Genomic DNA, 24,264 nt, shown 5'->3' with positions numbered 1-24,264 from the left:
GGAGCTTACCGAGGAGCGGCGCTACTGGAGCAACCAAGCAGCACCCCGGCTGCTCTGCCCCAGGCGTTCCCAAGTCAGCCGCTGCTGAAACTGACCAGCGCTGACTACAGGAAGCCCGAGGCAGATTTGCTTCCTGGAATCAGCCGCTGATCAGTTTCAGCAGCAGCTGACTTGGGGACGCCTGGGGTTCTTAAGTTGAATCTGTATGTAAGTCGGAATTGGCATCCAGATTCAGCCTGTTGAAACTGATCAGCGGCTGATTCCAGGAAGCCCGGGGCAGAGCAACTCTGCCTCGGGCTTCCTGTAGTCAGCCACTGGTCAGTTTCAGCAGCGGCTGAATCTGGACGCCAGTTCTGACTTACATACAGATTCAACTTAAGAACAAACCTACAGTCCCTATCTTGTACGTAACCTGGGGACTGCCTGTACTTGGGAAAAAAACTCTTTCTCTCATCCCCGGACCTTTTGTCAGGTTTTCCTGGTATGACCATCCATTAATTTGGGCTGGCAGCTAAATTTCTGTCAAAAGTCAGTTTCCCCACCACATTCCCAAGTAGGCTGACAAGATTGCAATGGTCATAAATATGTAACAAGTTTCATGCCTATGGAAAAGAGATCAGAAATGTGGCTGATGGTAAAATATTTCTCGTTTTTCAGATTTCTGATGCAATAGAATGTCTTCAAGAAGCGCTGAAGCTATGCAAAGATGATATGAATTCACTTCATCTCCTGGCTCTCCTTTTTTCAGCCCAAAAGCACTATCAGCATGCACTTGATGTCATCAACATGGCTTTAGCTGAATACCCAGAGAGCTTTAGGTAAGTGATGTTGCTTTAATGTATTGTCTAAAATGGTTTGATGAATCTAGCTATGAGTTCATATCTGCCTACTATATCCCTCGTTCTTACCCAAGGGACTGATTTGCCACAGCATTACTCTGGTTTTACACCAATTAAACTCTATTATAATTACACTGGTGTAAAACTAAAGTAACTATGACACATTAGGCTCAATAAATTTGGTGTACTGTCTCAAGAGCCTTTCTGATAGATTAATTATGTAATAAGTAAACCAGGGTTTGCTTGGCATATATGTCTTTGTATAATTTTTCCTACATGTGCTTTCTGTACTTTTTCATATGTTTTTATATACATGTAGAACGAGCACGAGACAAATATTAAAAATTACACCCTCTCAAATAGTTGATATTTTGGTTAAAAACAAACTAATTTTAGGCTGTGGATAATTCTTCAGATTTTCACTATTTCTTTTATACTTGTGTGACCTGATTTGTGGGAATAGTCTGGTTTGGGAGGAAAGAAGGTTATGAATTGTAACGTACACCTGAAGGGGTTGGCTTGGTTGTCTAAGACCCAAGTTTGAAATAACAGAGACTCCTTGGAGTCATAGGTTCAAATTGTATCACCATTATTTCACCCTTCCACCTTTGAATGAGACAAATTGAGTTTCTTCCAGTTTATTATGTTATGGCCTTTTAGATGCGGTCTCTTAAAAACTGAGATGGTGTCATTACAGCTATCATGCCATTTTTAGTAGGAGTAGAGGCTAGCTCAATATCTCATTCCATTCAGAGATTGCCTGTATTTCATTGGGGGTTTATACAACTTGAGTGCTTTAGAATCCTTGGTTTATCAGTTACTGCCTTTTACAATTGACGTGAATATTCTAGACGATACTCAGCACATGTCTGAAGTTGTAACCTTCTGTGCACACTGTGTTTTAAAGAAAGTGACAATTAGAACATTTGTTAGTACAAGTTAAGTCCTTCTTCCAACAATACAGTTATGTATGTATGGCTGAGCAGGGAAATACTGTATTGGTTTTTGTGATATATCGTATTTTTGTGAAGATAGTCATCATAATAAAGTCCTCACCCTCTACAATAAGGAGTCAATTATTCCTAGAGAACTATGAACACTAAAAAGTAAATAAGATCAAGAATGTATCAAAGACCAAGATACCCATTTTTGTCAGAAACAGAGGATTTGCCATATCAAATCAGACAACTCCTTCTTCAAATCCCGTATCCTAACTCCACCAGTGTCCAATAACTTACACATCAGAGGAAGGCAAAGAAACCAAATTAAACATGATGCACCTGCTACATATGAGGGGGGAAATTCCTTTGTGAACTCTGAGGCAAACAAATTATCCTGACGTATGAGAATAATATGGTCTATCCTTCTGAAACTCCCCTGGCCCACTGTAGCAAGGTGAGCCCCCATGAGAGTAACATATAAGGTTGGATAGAGAGATGGGAAATGTATTAATGGAGAGTGAATATTGAAAGCTGCAGGGCCTCAGATCCATCCCACACATTCTACAAACACAACTGCCACTTGACTTCTTAACAGCAGCCCCCCTTCACTCCCTGTGTCTGTTGTGAGCTCTAGTGGAACTGGATTGTGAGAACAGGTCTCATGTACAAGGGTGCAGGCGTAAGTCCTGCCTTCTCTTCTCTACTGTTCTGGCTCCTACAGCCTTGTTGTTATCACTGAATGCCCTCCAGCAACATGTAGTCATCTGGTAAGTCAGGCCTGGGCAAAATACCCTCTGCAGGCTGGATCTGGCCTGTGAAGCTGCCAGATCCAGCCTGCAGTGGAGAGCCTTGGGCAGACTCCCTGCCTGTCCCCTGCTTGCTGCGAGAAAAGCAGCAGCCTTGCGGTGCTCTGTTTCAACAGTTGTGAGCCCCGGGGAGGAGCGGAGGCTTCAGGCACTGCTCCTGCCCCCAGTACAATCCCATTGGCTGGTTTCCAGCCAAAGGGAGCTGCCTGTTGTCAACAGGCATCTTGTGAAGCACCCTCCCGCCCCCCCAGCCTTCAAAAGACACATGACCCCTGCAGATAGTGCAGGGATGAGGTAGACAGGGAGTCTGCTTGAGAAGGCTACTGGCTGGGAGTCAAGCAGCTAAGTCTCGAAGCCAGAACCTGCCTCTGGCACCCCAACTCAACATATCCCAAACCCTTTGCCCCCTCCTGCCCCCAATATCTCCTCCCAGACCCTGTACCCCAAACATCTCCCCATGTCACAACCCAAACCCCTGCACCCCAGTCATCTGCCCCAAGTCACAACCCACTCCTGCCCTAGACCACATCCCAAACCCCTCCATCCTCTCCTGCATCCTAGTCTTCTTCCCCAGGTCACAGCCCCCTCTTGCCCAAGGTCATAACCCAACCCCCCTGCACTCTAGTCTCCTAACCCAAGTCACAACTGCCTCCATCACCCAGACTCCTTCCTAGACCCCACACCCTCTCCTGTAGTCCACTCTCTTACTGCAAGCTCCCTTCTGCAGTCATGCTACATCCCAGACCACCCCCCTTCTCCATTAATATGGAAAAGTGCAGCCCTTAACCACTTTCCAAATTCTTGGAGTGGCCCCCCCATCACAAAATTTTGCCCACCCCTGTGGTAAATGAAGGAATGGAGAGAGGTAACAGAACTGTCAGGAGGGCGTAGAAGAAGACCCAGCAAAGATAACAAAGTATAAGGAAGGAAAAGGAAAAATAATACTGAAGAGAGAGAGAAGCCGGGGGAGGGAGGGAGGTGAGAAAAGTCATAAAGAAAAAGAACAGACAAAGGTGAGATAGTGGCAACTGTGTGGACATAGTGGAAAGGAATGGGGCTGCCCATTTGCCACTGCATACCAAGGCCAGTAGGGAGGGGCTTCAACATTAAAAGTTGCTATTATCTGTCTAGGTGAAAGCTAGCCCATTGAAATGGGAGGAATTGTGGCAGATTAAAGATCACACCATATTTGCAACTTTGACCTCTGCAGCAGCACAGTCTTTTGAAGTAGCTGGAACTGTGAATGGCTGACAGTATTCCAGTTGTATCTACTAGAAGAGTAGTGTATCCTGTTGAAAACTTGGCTCATATGCCAAAGCAGTGATATAGAAAGGAAACCTTTTATTTTGAACTGTTCCTAAATTTTCTAAAGATTAAAAATACAGATTTTATCCAGGAGGGCTTTCTTGCTTTGTAAGTATTATCCAAAGAGTGAGACCAAATTGTAATGTAGATCTCTAGTTGCAATTGACGTGAAGGAAAACTAGTGATTTTTTTTAAACTATTGTTTACAAAGTAATATGCAAAGCTAAACAAGAAAATTACAAGGGAAGCTGCAAGAGCTGTCATATATCTCTCCCCAGTAGTGCAAACAGGTCAGTTCTGGTGCCCAGAGCAGCCTGTAGAGACATAAAATCACCATTAGAAGATGGATCTGGGTAGTTGTATGAGTGAGACACATTCTATCTCTCTTGCTCCCTATTGCAGCACATGTTCTGTGGAGGGGTAGGACTTTGGGGTATTTCTTAAACTGCAGCAAGGGAGGTTTAGGTTGGACATTAGGAAAAACTTCCTAACTGTCAGGGTGGTATAAATGGGAATAAATTGCCTAGGGAGGTTGTGGAATCTCCATCTCTGGAGATATTTAAGAGCAGGTTAGATAGACATCTATCTGGGATGGTCTAGATGGTAGTGGGCCCTGCCATGAGGGCAGGGGACTGGACTCGATGACCTCTCGAGGTCCCTTCCAGTTCTAGTGTTCTGTGATTATCAGGAGATAGGCATGGAGCAGGCTCTGTCCCCTTAAGCAAGGTGGAATGTAGCAGCTTGCCTGCTTAGTAAATTGTTCCTATTGTTCTTAGTGAATGAAGACTCTTTTACATTGCCAGAGTGGTGTAAAGGAGTCTTATTGTAAAGGACAATGTGACCTTATACATGCTTATGGTGTTTTAGAGATTAAAATTGAGCTAAATTGCTATCCAAATGTGTCCCATGAACTGTTTGATATGATACTGACCTTTCTGGAGATGGTCAGAAGCCAATGTAAATTGTGAATTTGTGTCCCCAGCCCTCACTTTCTCTTCAGTTGCCTATGATGTAGCAGTGAGCATATGGCTGCATATATTTATTGACTAATAACTAGGAGTAAAAGGTCAGTGCTAGCTACTTACTATTAGACAGAGGGGGCTTGGAAATTTCCACCAATGCTTCCCTCACCCATTCTCCATCCATTGTATCGTAGTTTCAGGGGCAGATGACAGTTTTGTAGGGCCCCCCCTTTGCCACAGCGCATGCGCAGTAATGCCATGCGCATGCGCAGTGGCGCCACGGCGCATGCACGGGGCTTTTTGAAGCGTGGGCCCCGGGACGGCTGCCCCGTTCGCCCTGCCCTATATCTGCCCCTGTGTAGTTTAAATAAACTTACCAAAATAATTAAAACTAGCATAATTATATTATTTATTTGATAAATAAAATATGCAGAATTTTGCAGAATTTTAAAATCCTGTGTGTAGAATTTTTAATTTTTGTTGCAGAATTCCCCTAGGAGTATGCTTTGCAAAAAGGACTCTTGCCAGGTGGGAAAATCTACCTGTGTTCACAATAGTTTTGAACTAAATATTAAAAATATCACACCCAAAACAATTTGCCAGTTTTGCTTTGGAAGCTCAGCCCTATGAAATAATTGCTGGTGAAAGCATGTTGGGAACTGCACCTCATTCCGCCTCTATATTCTCTTTCTGAAATTTCATATCAAATCAACTATCAGTTTAAATATTTGGGGGGCTTTTTTGTCTTTGCAAAAAAGAATTACTTTGTATTTCATGCAAATACCTAAGCAGGCTAGGAAGCATCTAATGCAAGGGTGGGCAATAATTTTTACAGAGGGGGCACTTAATTAATTTTGGTATGTGGTCATGGGCTGGCTCCACCCCAGGAAGGGGCAGGGCCTGGGCAGAAGGGGCGGGGCTGGGGACTAGCCTTTGCCCAGAGTTGTGTGGGGCCAGAAGCTTTGAATTAAAAACACAGCAAAGGGCTCATGGCTCCCAGCTCTGCTACTGTCGCATTGCCTGGCAGCTGCCCAGGATTGCTGCAGCTATTTAAAGGGCTTGCAGCTCTATCTCTTGACAGGGTAACATCATACCTGGGAGCCGTGAGCTATTTAAATAGGTTCCTGCTGCCTGAGCCATGGCCTAGAAATTCAGTGGTACGGGCAGCAGGATATAGATAGAAAGTGGCCAGATGCAGTCCGCTGGCTGAATCAAAGTGTTAGGCAGCCTGGATCTAGCCCCTGATCCGCATCTTGCCCAGCCCCGATCTAATGTCTTTTGGAGACTAATAAGAAAATGTGTTCTGCATGGGAAGCTCTTTTTATTGCAGCATGTGACTGTTCTTCTGACATGAAGGATAATGTTCAAGTGGTTTGAGGCTTACCACAGCTAGCCTTTCAAAGTATGAAACACTGTTCTGGATTATAAATGGTTTGATGACACCAAATGCCCTTGACTCCCCCTCTTCCACTACATTAATTTTATAATGTTGAGATCCTCAGGTGTTCTTTCTTACTAGAGAGGAGATGGCATAAAAGGGGCATTTGCAGATGCAAGGTCAGATATCCTTCATGGGTTTGATCCCCCCCTTTCCACTGTCTGCAAGGATATACATTGTGCAATACTGTGGGGGGTGTTGGTTGTCTACAACATTCACACAACTGATGACAATAGTAGTATTCCTTTGGCTCTAGACAGTTGCAGTGACTGAGATGTGACCAGGCCCATCAACAGAGGGAGCAAAGGGGGAAATGGCCTGGGGCCTGGCAATTTAAAAGGGCCCAGGTACCCTAGCCGCTGCCATCTCAGCTCTACCCAAAAGCATCTCATGAGTCAAGAATGGTTTTGATATACACTATGCAAATTCTGGGGCTGGATTACGGAGCCCCAGAACCTGCATGGAACATACCAAAGGCATCTTTGAATCAAGAAGCGCATACTACTGTGGCTTTCCCCAGAGGAGACTGGTTGGGTCCAGTGAGGCAAGGCTCAATGCGGCTGTCCTGGAACTCATCCCAGGGGCTGGGCTTACCCCGGGCTACTCTGGCAGCTGTGGGGAGTATAGCTTGAAGCTTCTCCACGTGGGGGTAGGGAGACTTATGGTCCCACTGAGAGAGGTGGTAGGGAGTCTATTCATTTCTGCCCTGGGGCCCAGAATTGCTGTGAATGGGCCTGGGCATGAACTACACTTGACACCTATGCTGGCATACTTTCATCTGTCAGGAGAGTGAAGAAAATCAAACCTTCCAATTACATAGCTATGCTGGCTTAACCTTCAGGGATAATGCAGCTGTTTCATTAGAAAAAAGTCCTTCTGTCAGAATAGTTAATATCATTTGGGGTTCCTGTACTGGCAGAAATACTCATTCTGTTGACATATGCTTTTGTGTATACTGGATGCTGCAGGGCATATCTGTGCTGAGGTAGCTACTCCAGTGTAGGCTCTGTTCTGTAGATATAGTCTGAGGGATAATTATCCCTGAAGTAAAATCAATCAACTAGATTGTAAACTAGATTGGCTTAGGCTAGGTTTGCACACAGTTCTGGTATGTTGGTAATAATGTCAGTTGGCCTGTGATTATTATTTTTTCACTGGTGTTATATTGATTGACTGAGTGTGGGTGTAGTAATGACTGTCCAAAGGTGCTTTTTTATTAAAAAAAAATTTTTTTAAAGTGGAAGTGAAATCCTACTGAGGAAAACAGAAAGGAACATAAACTCTGTGACAGGAATTTGAAAAATAGCTAGCCAAATTTTCAAAAAGTAATAGCAACATTTGAGTGAGTAATAACCATTTCTGTGTGGTATGGCAAAGCTGCAGCTGTGCCCTGTGGGCCTCATGCTACTGGTGGATAAGATTAGCCTCAGCGGTTCGCTGTGGAACTTCACATAGCCTCTTTCCCCTTAAAAGAGGCAGGGTCCACAGCTTACTGAGCCCCATACTCATCATAGGTTAGTTCACAGTTTCGGGGTCCCTGGTCTTCCTTCTTGGAGTAGTCTCTGTGTTGGTATGGGGGAAGTTTGGGGGGAACCTGGGCCTGCCCACTACTCTAGGTTCTGGCCCAGGGACCCCAAGGCTGCAGCAACAGACAAGATTGTCTTTACTTCTGATCTGGCAGCTTTTCTCCCTGGACTACTTCCCCAGACAACCCCTCCCCCTCCCCCTGGTACCTGCTAGCCAGTCCTCTGCTCACTTGCTCTCTCACACAGACCCCTTCCCTTTGTGTACACATACCGTCTCCTTGTACTGCACTTCCTCCTTCTGGTCTGTCACTCCTCTTCCCCTGCTGCTTTTACCTGAAGGAAACGTTTTAAAGCAGCCCCACTGTTTTTTATTGGCTGTCGGTGTTTACTGGCTTGCTGAGAGAGCAAGCTAATTAACTAGCCCCTCCTGCCTTCATTTTATGGTAGCTGTCTCTAGTAGTTTACTCTGGCAAGAGAAAGCCAATTGTCCAGAACCCTGTATACCTACCTTCTACCAGAGTGTAGCAGGCTGCTGGTTTGGGTTTGTCACACATCCTCCCCCGTCCCCCTGCTAAATACCAAGTGGTTGGATTAAATATATTTGTTAAATACAAATGAATAGAACCCAAAGACTGACGTACTAGCAGCTAAAAGCTGCTCTAATTTAGGACATCTCCTGATCCCCTGACACACAGCATCCCATAGCTATATTTGCTAAGGGAGCTCCCTTCCTGCCTCTGCTTCAGCACAACCCCTTTGCCAATTGCCAGATCTTGGCAAGAAACCTATCTGATTAAAGCTGTTGTGCACAGTGCCTGCACTGGAGGAATTCTCCACCATCCTGATGTGGACTTTTCCAGTCCCTATTTGCCACTGCTGAAGGAAAGGGAGAGATGCTCTCCAAAGTGTTTCAAACAGTATGACCACACATTCTGCCCCCTTTCATTTTTTTCAGTTCATTTGTAGCCAGTCTTCTCAGATAGGTAAGACTGACATTTCTAACATAAAAACAAAAACAAAAAACAATCTCTTTTTTTTTTTTGGACATACGTACATATCTTTATACATCCATAAAAAATAAAAAAGGACACAGGCCTGATTTTTCCCCTTTGCAGGCTACCTTCAGAAAAGAAGGGGCATAGAAGGGTTTGAAAAAAGGGGTGTCAGAATGTAGCACTTACAGGCTCTGCTATCTTTCAAAATATTGCAAATTAATCATGCAGATTTCTTGATTTGAAATGTTTGGCCAGATCCCACGGATATCCTTGGCCTACCTGCAGCCTGTTGTCAGCTGAGGAAGAAGAGGTTCCCTCTTACCATGATCCTGGGTTTTCTGAAACATTTGAAGTTTCCAGACCATTTTGGAGCAGGTCATAGTGAAATAAGCATTTGCATACAGACTTGGGAGCTTATTTTTAGAATAGGGCTATTAAAATGGTTAACCGGTTAAACACTAATATATCTTAACCATTTTAACGTAGGGCCTGCCACTCGGCACCACCGTAGCCATGAGGTTCCACAGGCAGGCCCACCACCCATCCAGCATTCATCTTCATGGTGGGGGCTGCTCCAGAATGCTGCAGCTGGTCACTGCCGTAGTTCATTGGCAAGAGCGAATTAACCGGTAAACTTTCATTCTTACCGGTATGCTTATCGGTTAACCATTTACCAACCCTGTTTTAGAGTTGCTGAATTCTCACTCCTTCATTTGAAAGCAACGAGAAATATGATTGCAGATTACCATTGAAAAAACAGATCCTTATCTACATTGGTATGCAGGAATCACATTTAGCAAATGACTCTTCAGTACAAAGTGATTATATGATTTTTCCAGTGTTCTTAGCTTGGTCAAACCCAATCCATTTTCCTCCAGACCATGCACTGATTTTCATTGAGAGCTATCTCAATGTCCATTTTGCAACTTTCAAATCTCAGACATTCCTGCAAGAATGTTTTCCTAATTGGAAAAAGAGGTGAGAGATCTTCTACTTTTCTCATTCTCAAAAAAAGTTTAAATAATTTTTTTTTATTCTGACTTTCAAAAAAGGTCACCTGGGGCAGAAACCTACCTTAGAAAATTTCAGCCCCAAAGGTGAGTGTTTCACAAAGTTGTTGCCTTCTGCAATTAAGAAATACTTTGTACCTGACAGAGCAATAGTTAGCTCACAAATGATATTCCCACAATTCTGCCCTTGTTGAGAATGCTAAGGCACAAACTAGTATGTCAGCACAAATACCCATGTTAATTTCAGTTTGTCTTAGGAGTGAGGCAGGGGGGATTGCTTGCCAAATGGAAGCACTTTAAGTCAGAATAATTACTGCAGTATAGTGTTTCTATGTTACCAGTATCATGTATTGACAAATAATGATATCACGACTTATTCCCCAGGATGTCACATTTTACAACACAGAACAGACAACACATGCAAATCATTTCATCTTTACTTTCTCCTATATACTTCAGCATGTAAGTTTCTCACACAAGCCTCTGCATTTAGTGACGTCACTTTCTCTAAGAAAGGCCAAGATGATGCTGAAGAGCCAAATTCCTTGCCTCCTAGACATAAATGGGTTCAACTCCATTGACATCTGTGAAGTTTCTCCCATTTACATCAAAGGAAACCTTAGCCCAGAATTTCTAAAGTAAGGTGTGGAATTGTGTTCCGGAAAGTGCTTGTGACTTGAAACATGAACTGCTGGAGTTTTAGGTATGGTGTGTAAATAAATCGGATGACCTTTACTCCATGTATTACTATCAGTTGGAAGAATGACAGCAGTCTTAATGATATCACATAAGCAAACATCTCAGTGCCCTGATAGCAGAGAGCAGATAAATTGGAATCAAGATTGTTCATGAAAGTGTGTAGAGACATCTTGAATGTAATCCCACTAGAAATGCACGTGTCCTTACTTTGCTAACATCTTCATGTTTATGGTGGCTTCAGATTATTAAGCAGGTTTTCTTCAACTCTTTTTTCCTCAGGGTAAATCTCTGTATCTTGTATATGTTTGTGTAGTGCCTAGCACAATAGGACACTGAACTAAAGATGTTAAATATCGGTTAATTGAATAGTCGAGTAACTTCATGAAATTTTATTGGTTAGTCGTCTATTCTATAGTCCCTGGGGGTGGGGTCGGGAGCCACTGTATCAGAGGCAGCAGTGTGGGGTGCCAGGTGGGAGCTGGACCGTGAGGGGAGCTAGTTTAAAAACCAGCTCTCCTCTCAGACCAGCTACCTGTCGCCCTGTGCTGTCGCTCCTAATACACTTTAAATAAAAGACTCGCAACAGGGGTAGGTCCCAGACCCATTGCAAGCCAGGACTGAGTCAGGTTGCTGAGGAATTTACTGGCAGGTAGTGGAGGAGAAGAAAATACATGTAGTCTATAGCATTAACCTATAAGCTCTTGCTTATCGATTAATCGATTATCCTGTTAGATCCCTACTCTGACCCTAACTAGGGCCAGACAGCACTATTGCCATGCAATTCACAGATAAAGAAGGGAGATCACTGTGATTTTATTGATAGAAAGATCCCATAACAAGACTCGGGATCCATGAACTGCAGTGACTTATCTTATTTTCCATAGAGATAGCCTCATTGTTCAAAAGCTGGACCTTCACTTTATTGCAGGGTGCTAGTATTTTGTTGGCAGTACAGATGCTCTATTTTCTCTGTAACTTTAAGTATATTTAGGAGAGGAGACATTTACATGCAGAAGCGCAAAATAGGTCAAATAAGACTTGTACAATTCAGCATGAAGCGATGGAGGGAGCTTCTTTAAAGGTTAATAAGTCTTTTCTGCTTCTCTCCAATTCATTGCCATAGAAGTGTTTCGGATATTGGATATGGCATAGTGTGAAAAATGCACACAAGGAGAGAAATGTACATCTCCTGGCCTTCCTTCAAGTGCACATGCCAAACATTACATGCGCAGCAAGTAGAGATTGTTGTTACCGACCCTGATGGGCATGTATGGAGATGGAATTCCGATGGCATTCTTGCTGTAAGAATCACTGATGGCAAAAACAGCACATGCATACTGGACACAAGTTATTAAAGCCTTTCTTCACAGAGACGACACCAACTCAGGGAGGGAAGTGACTAGTTGCAGATGCAGTGATGGGGCTCCATAGTGAAATAGGCCAAATAGACATCGATTTGGCTTGCTAGGAACTGTGACAAGGAAGTAACAGTGGACAAAAGGAATAAATGGTCATCGTCACCAGCCCCACATAGCAAATAGGAGACACTGAGAATAGGCCACAAGAGGGCCTGACACTTCCAAAGAGGCAAAACATATTGGCACAGATAGTGCACCCCGCCGGTGCTGCCAGAAATACACCATTGAGGGGAAGGCAAACACATACACAAGCTGTTAAAAAAAATGTACATCAAATTATATTTCAGGTACCAAAATTCCGTGGATGGTGGCAGAGAACACTTTAGCCAGCTGTGATGATTGTGGTTACCATTTGCTGCTTGGAATTAGTTTGTGCACTTCATATACCTTTTTAGAAAACATCATTATTAGGAAAGGGAGGGGGAGGGAGCTACAGCTATACCTCCTTCTACCCAGAGCACAGCTTCATTGAGCAGCGTGACTTGTGGTGTAGCAGTTCTGAATTGCTCATAACTTGGCTTATGCATTGGGGCACTATTCCAGGACTTCCTTTTTAGATGCAACTTACTTTCTTTTCCAGAGCTCACAGCACAACTGCCTCTTTTTCCCCACTGCTCACCACGTGAAAGAAGGGAAAATGAGACCCTAATATATTTATTTAATTTCAGTTTCTTTAAGCTGTGACCATTTTTAACTATTAGAATTGTGCATTTTATTAAAATCTGAGTACAATTGGTAAGCACTAGAGTGCTGTTTCTACCCCCACCAAAAAATTCTATTAATGAATATGAAGGCTTTTCCACACCATTCCAAATATGAATTAGGATTTATATTGAATTATTTTTCTGTTTTGAAATGTTATTTAAGATTAAATAGGGTGGCTATGCATGATTGTTGCCCTAGTGTTAAAGCAGACAGAAATTCCTTTAGTCTCCCATACTGCCGTGATATAAACGATGGCATTTCTTTAGTGAGATTACTAGCCAATTAAAGTCAAATTTTATTTTCATGTTCATTTAAGAGCTGATTCACAATGAGATATTTCTTCCTTTTCAGAGCTCTCACACAACATGATTTAAAAGCTTAACTTTACTCTTCAGAGATGCACATGTACTGTGCTTTTTGTATGGGAGCAAAGAATTCAGGGTAGGGAAGTTAAATACCATGTGTTAAGGATGAATCCTGTCCCAATGGGTTCCTGATATTGTTTTCAACTTTGCAATGGGTAGTCAACAGTCCAGTGATTGCCAGGGGATGTCACACCTAGTCATGTGCAAACTTTAGGGCTAGGTCTACATGGCACGATCTTGCGCAAGAAAAACCCTCTTGTGCAATGCTGTTACGCTGATTATTTTCAGGAATAATGGCAATGCGCAAGAGGGTTTTTCTTGTGCAAGAAGGGGCAGTGTAGATGCTCCTTTTGGCACAAGAGCCTTTTCCGCAAAATGGCGACTCACTAGATATGCAAATGAGGCTCGGCGATATTCCACGCTTAGCTTCATTTGCATATCTCTGGCGCAAGATCGCGCCAGTGTAGACATAGCCTAGGGATTCTGGATGCCAAATAGGAGCCTGGGGTTCCCAAAATGGAAGCCTGTTAGATCATCAAGACCTTCATTGGAGCAGGGACCTCCTGCTTTAACCTGAGGATGTGGCAAATTCAACTGGGGTGATTGCAAGTCAGGGAATTTTCTTCAGCTCTATGCCTGAAACACTCAAGCGTTAGGTGAACTCTCAGTTGCTCTTGTTTGGCTTTCTTTCAGTATCTAAGACTGAGTATCAACCTCTGTTCAGAGCGCTACTATGTATTTTAGAAATGTGTGTCTGTCTGTCTCCTTGTCCATCTGTGAGTCCATTTGTTCAAGAACTTCTCCTAAACAGTAATAGCTTGGACAGCCAAATTTAGTATGCAGCTTCCCCTTATCATAACTTAAAGCAAATTAAGGGTTCGGTTGTACCAAGACAATGGGATGTGCTTGGAATTCAATTATTTCTCATAAAATGGAATAGGAGGGGTCTGGTAGGAGGGAGTAATACTGTAGAACAAGCACAAGGGGGCAGCAAGGGGTCACAGATGGGGACCAGGACAGCTATAATCCCTTTGGGCCAGCAGAGGGCAGTGATGGAGAAAGGGACAACTATCTACTATATAATTCTGTGTCTGTGTTTCTGTGTCTGTCTGTCCCTTAGCTGCAGGACATTCACCCCTCCCTCAGCTTTGCTGACTAGAGCTGATGTGGCCATGGACAGGTGCTTCTCACCTGGCCCCAAGCTGCTGCACTGAGAGAGAACTGAGGTTGTCCTTTTCTCTGGGGCAGCTTACACACTGAACCCTTCATCCTGAACCCCACCCCACAACAATGATTTAAATGAAAAAAGCCAACAATTAATTGTGTTAAGGATCCAAGCAAGGCCAGGTAAACCATCTAGTAACTCTATGTGGGAGGTTGGGGGAGATTATTTCTTATCTTTTATTCTGTGTGTTGTGCATCTATACAGACTCTGAACTCCATCAGGCAGAGACTGTCTTTTCCTGTATGTTCTGTACAGCACTGAATGTGCTGTCAGCCATAAAACAAAAAACAAACAAACAACACTACCTATATCATTGTAGAGAATGCTTTGGAAGAGACCTCAGAGAGAATGGATAGGAAGGAAACTCTACTGATCAGATGGCATGGGATGCATAGTCCTAGGGATCAGGGTTGCACGATCGCCACTCCCAGGAGAAGGAGTTGGGTGGCAGTGTTTGGGGACTCACTCCCTCCTAAGGGGGACAAAGTCATCCAGCTGCCATCCAGATCAGGAAATTCTTAGTGTGCTGCTTGCCTGGAGCTAGAATTCAGGATGTGACAGAGTCTTCCGAGAATGATCAAGCCTTTGGACCACTACCCCTTCCTGCTTCTCCATGTAGGAACCAACAATACTGCCAAGAATGACCTTGAACAGGTCACTGGAGATTATGTGGCACTGGGAAGAAGGATCAAAAAGTTTGAGGTGCAAGTAGTGTTCTTGTCTATTCTCCCTGTTGAAGGAAAAGGCCCAGATAGGGAATCATCACATTTTGGAAGTAAATGTGTAGTTGCGCGGGTGGTGTTGGACAGTGGGTTTGCATTCTTCAAACATGGGATCGTGTTCCATCCACAAGGGTTGCTAGGAGGAGATGGGATCTAAATAACAAAAAGAGGGAAGAGCATCTTCACAGGCAGGCTTGCAAACCTAGCGAGGAGGGCTTTAAACTAGGTTCATCAGGGGATGGTGACCTAAGTCCTGAATTAAGTGGGGAAGTGGGATACCGAGAAGAAACACAAGGAGGAAGCTGAAACAGAGAACTCCTGTTTCGTATTCAGAAAGTAGGGCAATCAACAAGGGGCCATACACAGCATGACCTGCTGCTCACAAACAGGGAGGAATTAGGAGTGGAAGTAGATGTGGGTGGCAACATGCGCAGCTGTGATCATGGGACGATCGACTTCAGGAGCCTGACAAAGGAAGAAAGGAGAACCGCAAAATACAGACCTTGGACTTCAGAAAAGCAGACTGACTCCCTCAGGGAACTGATGGCCAGGATCCCTTGGGATGCTAACATGAAGGGTAACAGGACCCTGGATAACTGTCTGTATTTTAAAAAGCCTTATTGAAGGAACAGGAACAAATCATCCTGATCTGCAGTAAGAAAAGCAAATATGAAGGCAACCAGCTTAGCTTAACAGTGATATCTTCAGCGAGTTTAAACACAAAAAGGAAGCTAAGTGGAAACCTGGACAGATCAGTAAGGAAGAATATAAATATATTGCTCAGGCATGCACGGCTGTAATCAGGATGGCTAAAGTGCAATTAGAATTGCAGGTTGCAAAGGATGTCAGAGGTAAAAAGAAAGGTTTCTGTGGGCAAAAAGAGGGTGATCTGGGAAGGTGTGGGGTCCTTACTAGAGGAGGGAGGTAACCTCTTGACAGTGGATATGGGAAAAGCTGAAGTACTCAATGCTTTTTTTGCTTTTGTCTTCATGGACAAGGTCAGTTCCCAGGGTATGTCTACACTTGCAGCCTATTTCAGAATAGGGCTGCAAATGTAGGCATTCGGAATTGCAAATCAAGCCCGGGATTTAAATATCCTGCGCTTGATTTGCATCTTCCAGGCCAGGCGCCATTTTTTTTTTTTTTTTTTTTTTGAAATTTACAAGCCAGGAGTAACTGCCTGCATCTACACGTGGCAGTGAAATGGGCATTCGAAATAAAGCCCTATTTCAAACTACCTATTATTCCTCCTGCAATGAGGTTTAACAGGTAGTTCGAAATAGGGCTTCATTTCGAATGCCCGTTTCACTGCCGCGTGTAGACATGGGCAGTTATTCCATGCTTGTAAATTTCAAAAATGGCATCCATCTGGGAAGATGCAAATCAAGCGTGGGATATTTAAATCCCAGGCTTGATTTGCAATTCTGAATGCCTACATTTGCAGCCCTATTCCAAAATAGGCTGCAAGTGTAGACATACCCCCAGACTACTGCACTAGGCATCACAGTATGGGAAGCGTGTGTGCAGCCCTCAGTGGAGAAAGAACAGGTTGAGAACTATTTAGAAAAGCTGGACATACACGAATCCATTGCTCCAGTTCTAATGCATCTGAGGGTGTTGAGGGAGTTAGCTGAGGTGATTGCAGAGAATTAGCCATTGTCTTCAAAAACTTATGGCAATTGCAGGAGGTCCCAGATGATTTGAAAAAGGCAAATGTAGTGACCATCTTTGCAAAAGGGAAGAACGAGAATCCAGGGAACTAAAGGCTGATCAGCCTCACCTCAGTCCCCAGAAAAATTATGGAGGGGATCCTCAATGAATTGATTTGAAGCACCTGGAAGAGAGGAAAGTGATCAGGAATAGTCAACATGGATTCACCAAGGGCAAGTCATGCCTGACCAACCTGATTGCCTTCTATGATGAGATAACTGGCTCTGTGGATATGGAGAAGGTGGTGGACATGATATACTTTGACTTCAGCAAAGCTTTTGATAAGGTCTCCCACAGTATTCTTGCCAGCAAATTAAAGAGGTATGGATTGGATAAATGGACTGTAAAAAGGAGTAGAAAGTTGGCTAGATTGTCTGGCTCAATGGGTAGTGATCAATGGCTCAATGTCTGGTTGGTGGTCGGTATAAATCAGAGTGCCCTAGTGGTTGGTTCTGGGGCTAGTTTTGTTCAACATCTTTATTAATGGATGAGGGGATGGATTGCACCCTCAAAGTTCGCAGATGATACTAAGCTAGGGGGAGAGGTAGATACGATGGATGGTAGGGATAGGATCCAGAGTGACCTAGACCAGTGTTTCTCAAACTGTGCTCCGCAGAGCCCCAGGGCTCCGCGAGACATCTCCAGGGGTTCTGCGAGGTTGACAAACTGGAAACATTTGATAGATACAACACATACAATCAGTGGACCGTTGGGGCTCCGCATAAATTTTTTACATCTGTAAAGGGCACCGGAGCCCAAAAAGTTTGGAGACCCGCTGACCTAGACAAATTGGAGGATTGGGCCAAAAGAAATCTGATGAGGTTCAACAAGGACAAGTGCCAGAGTCCTGCACTTTTTGGCGAAAGAACCCCAAGCATTGTTGCAGGCTGGGACTGACGGGCTAAGTAGCAGTTTGGCAGAAAAGGACCTGGGGATTGCAGTAGATGAGAAGCTGGATATGAGTCATCAGTGTGCCCTTGTAGCTGAGAAGGCTAATGGCATATTGGGGTGCATTAGTAGGAGCATTGTCAGCAGATCTACAGAAGTGATTATTCCCCTTTATTGAGCCCGCCCAGTACTTCAGGTTCTGGCCCAGATAGCAGCAATTGATGCAGTTTTTCCTCTAGCCCCAATACAGCAGCCTTTTCCCTTGGCCACTTCTCCAAATGCTCTCCTAATACCTTCTCTCTGGTACCTGAATGAATCTTTCCCGTTTCAGCACAAGCATTCCTTCCTTTTCCAGTCCTCAGCTCTCCAGCAACACATTTCCTCCTTTCAGTCCTTCACTCATCTCCTTCCCCCTCCCTTACCTGAGGAGAAACCTTTTAAAGTAGCCCAGCAAGCATTATTTGGCTGCAGGTGCCTGATTAGCCTGTTGATTCAGACAAGCTCTTAATTAGCCTCAGGTGCCTGGCTGCCTTGATTATGTGGCAGTAGTCTCTGGCAGTTTGAGAAGACAGAAAACCATTCACCCAGATCCCGGTATGTCTGCCCTCCACCAAACTGTTGTAGCAGTTGCCCTCGAGCTATCACATATAGATAATACATTCACTGGCAAAATGAAACTGTTTTGGAAATCAGAGCAGCAATAACAAATTCCAGGCTTAAACCATGAATGAATGGTAAATTTTATCACCAGATGCATGTGTACCTGGCATGTTCTGAGCTGCAAATCCATACACTCTGTGTGGAGATGCAGGAGAAGAATGAGCATGGGGAAGCAGTACTGGAAAGACCTTTAACTTTGTGAGATCTGCCAAGTGCTGCTTGTCGCGAGAATCACAGGTCCGATGATGAGTACCCAAGGGGGGAAGGACAGAACCAGGTGGACAGTTTTATCAAATAAAAATTATTTATTTATGACAGTGGTGAATTTATAGTATTTATTCTAAGATTTTTAATAGACTGTGTTAATAATGAATTTACAGTATTTATTATATTTATTCAATGGTTTCTAGTAAAACGTGTCAGAGATATAGGGATGGGAATGGCAAGGGGAATAGTCTCTAATCTTAAAATATCCAGCTACAGTAATAAAATAACAGTGATAACTACAAACTCTTATGTACTACCCACAAACAACTACAACACTAAGCTTATACAACAAGAAAAAATCAAATCATAGATACCAACTTACACAGCACACGGAACATTTCACAGATATCGGTTCGGTTGCGAAGGCCTTGGTTACGCCCAAGAGTCGGGGAGGTGGCTGGTCAATTGATCAGGCCGGCAGTGCTTTGAAGAGTACGAGAAGGCACACGCACGATGGTACGTGTGTTGCGAAGACCTCCTAGAGCGAACTGTGCCATGGGTATTTATCCCCAAATCTGCACATCGCTTTCCTGCGCTTGCATATTACCATATATGGCCCAATGGTCACCAAGTAGGGGGGTCGGTGTCCCAGGGGTTGGGCTGAAACTGTGCAGGTTTCATGCGACCAGGTAAGCCCTGCAGTTCTCACGCCAAGGTGACAGGTGGGAGAGTCAGGCTATTTTCCCCTTTTCACACCTTCCCTTTTTCTAAAGGCAATGGTATGCAGGAAGGGTGCGGCCGGTTTCTCTCAAGGAGTCAAGAGCGGCCTGGCCAAACTTTTTTACTGGGGGGCAGTTTCTTTTCTCTAACACTGCTATCATGAAATCTCTCATAACAGTGTGGAAGTAAAGTGCAAAAAGACAGCAAAAATCTTGGGTCAAAACAGCCATGCCAGAAGCAAAGCCCCAATGTGGTACTTTTAGTGGAGTTGTACCCCCTTCCACCTAGGCTATATTTGCCTCTTCATCACACATCACTATGTTTCTTGGTAGAAGTCTGCAGAAGTTCACATTTCCATGTTACACCTTCATTAACATCTGGAGCCAAATCCTGCTTTCTTTCTCAGGCAGGCACTGAAGTTTGTGGCACTGCTTGCCTGAGTAATGTGTGCAGGAATTGACCCGAAATACACAATTCACAGCAGTCATTAATTTGCAAACGCTAAACTAGATCCTACTGTACTTACTCAGTGTGTAAGCAGGCCCAGTTCCCATTCAAGTTGCTGATAGATTGTCCTGAATAAGCACTAAGGGCTAAATTCTAGAGTTAGCGCAAGCCCTAAATAAGAAGTACAGACTGTCCTTGCTATAAGTCCAAGGTATGTTCCAAAAAACTTGGACTTATAGCAAAATATTTTAAAGTGGGGAACTTTTTTCGCATGGCTGACTTCCATTTGTGCAAATTGGGGTTGGTGGGTTTTTTTGTGCGACTTCAGAGTGGGGAATGAGAGGACTTATAATGCATCGGTTCCTACAAGCCTCAACGACTTTAAATCAGAGGCTCTTAGTGGGGAGCGGATGTATACCAGAGCGACTTACAGAGAGGACGTGCTCTGCTCACCATCCACTTGATTTTTCACTTGTATCTGTTAAGTTTTTCTGATCAAGTCTCCATATCCTTCTGCTTGAAATCACTTTTGCTACATTCTTATGGATGGCTGATTATTGTAGAGGATTACAGCTCTGATGCTTTTCCACTAGGAAGCTAAAGGAAGCTATTACTTTAGTCATACATAAAATGTCACATAATCTTTTCAGACAGCTTCTAGATTTAAAATGAGTTAAAGGAAATGTATTAAATAATGTGAATTTTGTAATTCTAATTCAATGGGTTTTTTTAAAAAAGCACTTACATTTACATTAGGATTTTTTTCCCACTGTGGTGAAAAAAGTATATTGTCAAATCATCCGCTGGTGTATATTGGCATAGAGCAGTGGTCCCCAACCTTTTGGGGCTCCTGGGCACCTGGGGGAGGGGCTACTCATGCACTGGGCACCCGGGGGTGGGGCCACACATGCACCCGGGGCCAGGGCTGCGCACGTGTCATGGGGCAGGGCCTCCCATACGGTGTGCGCCCGGTGCTGGCGCCACCCATGCACTGCATTCCTGGGGCCGGGGCTGGCGCTGGCGCCGCTCCTGTGTTGCATGCCCAGGGATGGGGCTGCCCATATGCTGTGTGCTGGGGCTGGAACAGCCCATGCTCCGCACACCTGGGGGCAGGGCCGCCCCGTGGTGCGCACCCGCGGCCGTCACTGCCCATATGCCATGCACCCAGGGCTGGCACAGCCCCTGCACCGCGCATCTGGGAGCAGGGCCACCCAAACGCTGCGCACCCGGGGGCAGGGCTGCCCATGTGCTGCACGCCCGGGGCTGACGCTGTCCATACGCCATGAACCCAGGGGGTCGGCACCACCCATGTGCCATGCGCCCGGGGGTGGGGCCGGCCCTGTCCACTCGGTGGGTGCACAGAAATGGCCCGGCAGGTGCCATGGCGCCTGCGGACACCACATTGGGGACCACTGGCATAGAGGATCTGGCCCAAATTTTAGGCATGCAATACATATTTGAATTGTGCCTTCTTCAAATAGCATTTCCTGTAGAGATTCACTATGGTAAGAAATATTGCATATATTATAAGAAGCTCTCTTTGGGTCAAATTATCACTGTAGTTAGTTGAGAGCCTGGTCTTATTGTGGGTTGGGTATTTCAACTTCCATCACTTTTGAGTGAGTGAAGAGCCATAAAGAGTGAGCAATGTAGCTTTACAACCGCCTCTGTGGCATGTGGCCCTGGGCAATTGCCCTGCTTGCTAACCCCTGACACTTGAGCAGGTTTGTTATGTGCCAAAAAACAGTTATTGTGGCACAGGTAGGCTGTGGAGTTTTTATCCCATGCTGTGGAGTGGAGTGCCTCAGAAAGGAAAAGATTGAGAGCCTCTGATTTAAATCCATTTCCTATTGGACAGGAGTCCACGTCATAGAAATCATCGCTTGCTCCACAAATGGCGCTCAAGTTGGCAGTCCTGACAGAGGTTAAGAATTAAGGCCCTGGCTCTGAAATGTACTTTGCTTGGTAAAGGAAGGAAGAAGAAACTTGAAAGAAATTTCAGTTCACAGAGTCTGTTGACAGATTGCTAAAGTGAAAGTATGGCCCTGCAGTGGGAATGTTATCATTTTATCCATGGCATGTAATTTTATTAAATTATTCTATCTAAACTGTGAGCCTATAGGCCAGTTCTTCTGATAGGTTAAATATCAATCAGCTCCCAAAAGCAGCAGAATGTCCTTTTCTTCAGGATTTTCTTTACTTAACACAACAGTTCATGGTCACCTCAACACAATCTACATCACTCTATAATTTCTTCTAAAAACTCAGAATCTGATGCCTGGGCTTTCCTCAGCCCCAGTTCCAGTCAGGTGTCTCCTCCCACCCCTTCCACCCAGTTGACATGGAGAGTTCTGTCCACTGACCATTGATCTCCCTTTTCCTGAGCAGGCTCCCTCTTGTAGAAAGAATTCACTCTCGGAATACTTGGTAACACTTACCTGTTTGAAGAGTCTGGCTCACTGGGTTGCACATATGAAGTAGTTGGGTTGGGGGTGGATTCAGAAACTTACTAGGGTTCTATGAAACTGCCCTCTCCTCCATACCAGCACTCAAATTGTGTGAAGAGTTTTAAAACTCAGCTGACAATCTTTGGCAATTTTGTGTCAGTCATTTACATTTTGTCCTCCAGAAGAGACTATCACACTTTTCCTTCATAGATTCCAAGACAATAAGGGACCATTGTGATCATTTAGTCTAATTTCCTGTATAACACATGCCATAGAACAGGAGTAATCTGATTGACTCTTCAATGGGACTGCCTTACATGCTTAAAGGTAAGTATGTACCTGAGTGATTTGCTGGATCAGGCCAACGTGCCAAGTGCAGACTCTATCTCTCCCTTCTTCTGACTGAGAGAGTTGGAAGGCAGATGTACAGTAATGACCAAAATACATATTTTTAAAAAACAGAAAGTGAGATCACTTCCAAAATTTTAGACAGCTTGACAGCACTGCATGATGCATTTTAAAGAGGAAAATGTGTCTGAAGCTGAGTTTTTACTCTGTGTATAGCAAATGCAGGTCTTATGTTTCTGATTTACTAGTATTGATTGACTGAACAGTGATGCCGTGTTTCGCATTAAGAGCTCCTAGCGACAGTATGAATAATGTGTGAGTTTCCATAAAAGTGCCAAGTCTGGTAGAAATGTTTTATTCTATTGGGGCTCTTTATTGATCTATATCTTGTTGCATAATTTATACAACTGTACTGTAAGTACACTACTGCTCACCATATCCTTTATTATTGTGGCTCAAGGTTAATTAGTAGATGTTATACTTCATTTTAGCCATGTGGCTCTGGATTCTGGTTTATCTTCTCAGCCCTGACAAGTTCTTGACTGATGCAAGGTGACATAGATGTGAGTGCTGATATCTATTTCTTAGGGCAAATCTCACCACTCTGTCCTTCAAGGAGTTCCTAAAGAGAATGTCACTGCATTCATCTTCAGAGTTGTTCTAATTCATGAGGTAGTTTTTTTAAAAGGATTTAAACCTTAATTTAAAATATACAGAGACTGATTGACTGGACAGAGCCATGCCAGATCTCATAATCTGTGGTGCTGTTGGTGAGCAGCTAAGCCAATCCTTGAATGGCAAATCTGATCGCAGATGTCACATAAAAATCTGCCATCTACGGGCACTTATGCACTCTTTTAGAATCTTAAGCTTTTCTTCTAATGTTTGGATAAGTTGACTCTCAACGCTTTTGAGAGCCTATGCAATAGTTTGCTGCCAGAACAATCTATCCTAAACTATCATTTCCATATCACTACGAGATATGCTGCATGATTTCATGTTGGCCTTTAGATATCTTTATAATGCTTATACTGACCACGGAGAGAATGTTTTCCACAAGCAAGCTGGCCATAGAAGGCCATCTTCAGTATCCACTGTGACAGACTGCTGGCTAAGCCAGAGCTCTGCCACTATCGCCTGGTTGAAAAGGCCAGTGGCAGCCAGCTGAGCAAGCCCAAGCCTGAAGGGCTAATGGAAGCATCTGTGGGCCTCATTAGTGAGAGCTATATAAGGCAACCAGAGGGGAAGTGAAAGGGGAGGAGCTAGAGCGTAGAGCTGTGTGCTCCCCAAACAGAAGGAGAGGCTGGCTGAATTAGCTGCTGGAAAACCAAAGCTCTGTAAATAGAAGGTGTTGGGAAATTGGCACTGGCAACAAAAGGCTTAGGTGACTGCACCAGACAGTGTCTCCAGGTGATTTGTGACCCAAGCAAGGCAAGGGGCCTGAGCGAGGACCTTGCCACACCACATGTCATCCATCTTCATAACACGACTAGTCCAATGAAACAGTTTGTTCATAAGCATTGCTTCTATGCCTATGATGCCACACAGCTTCAGGACCTAGGTGTCTGGAATTTTGTCACACCTATTCACGTGAACAATCTTTCTGAGGCAGCTCGTATGGAACTGATAAGGTTTCAAAACATGGCGGCAATATATAGTCCATGATTCTGAACCATACAGCAGGATAGTCAGGACAACTGCCTGTTAAATTGCTACCTTCGTATGAAATTTTAACACCATGGTCATTCCATAAGTGTTTAGTCAGTCTTCTGAAGGCAGCACTGGCTTTGGTTAATTGAGCTGTTGCATCATCATCAATGTTATGCTTATGCTGAAGGACAGTATGCTTCCAAAGTAGCAGAACTTGTCAACAGTTGTAAG

At 44.1% G+C, this 24,264-nt stretch overlaps 1 protein-coding gene across 2 annotated transcripts in view; it reads left to right on the top strand.

The window, feature by feature from the left end:
• Nucleotides 1–24,264, top strand: part of TTC7A (tetratricopeptide repeat domain 7A) — a 229,535-nt gene that overhangs the window by 108,362 nt on the left and 96,909 nt on the right. For both annotated transcript variants that reach the window (XM_006125491.5, XM_075925403.2), the window contains one exon: nt 658–818. In XM_006125491.5, coding sequence (XP_006125553.3) covers nt 658–818 — 161 coding nt within the window. The remainder of the gene's footprint in view (nt 1–657; nt 819–24,264) is intronic.

The sequence above is a fragment of the Pelodiscus sinensis genome, chromosome 3, assembly GCF_052426305.1.
Source record: "Pelodiscus sinensis isolate ZL-2025 chromosome 3, ASM5242630v1, whole genome shotgun sequence".
NCBI classification, from domain to species: domain Eukaryota; kingdom Metazoa; phylum Chordata; order Testudines; family Trionychidae; genus Pelodiscus; species Pelodiscus sinensis.
Note: the sequence above shows the minus strand (reverse complement) of the source record. Positions and strands in the feature narration are given on the sequence as shown.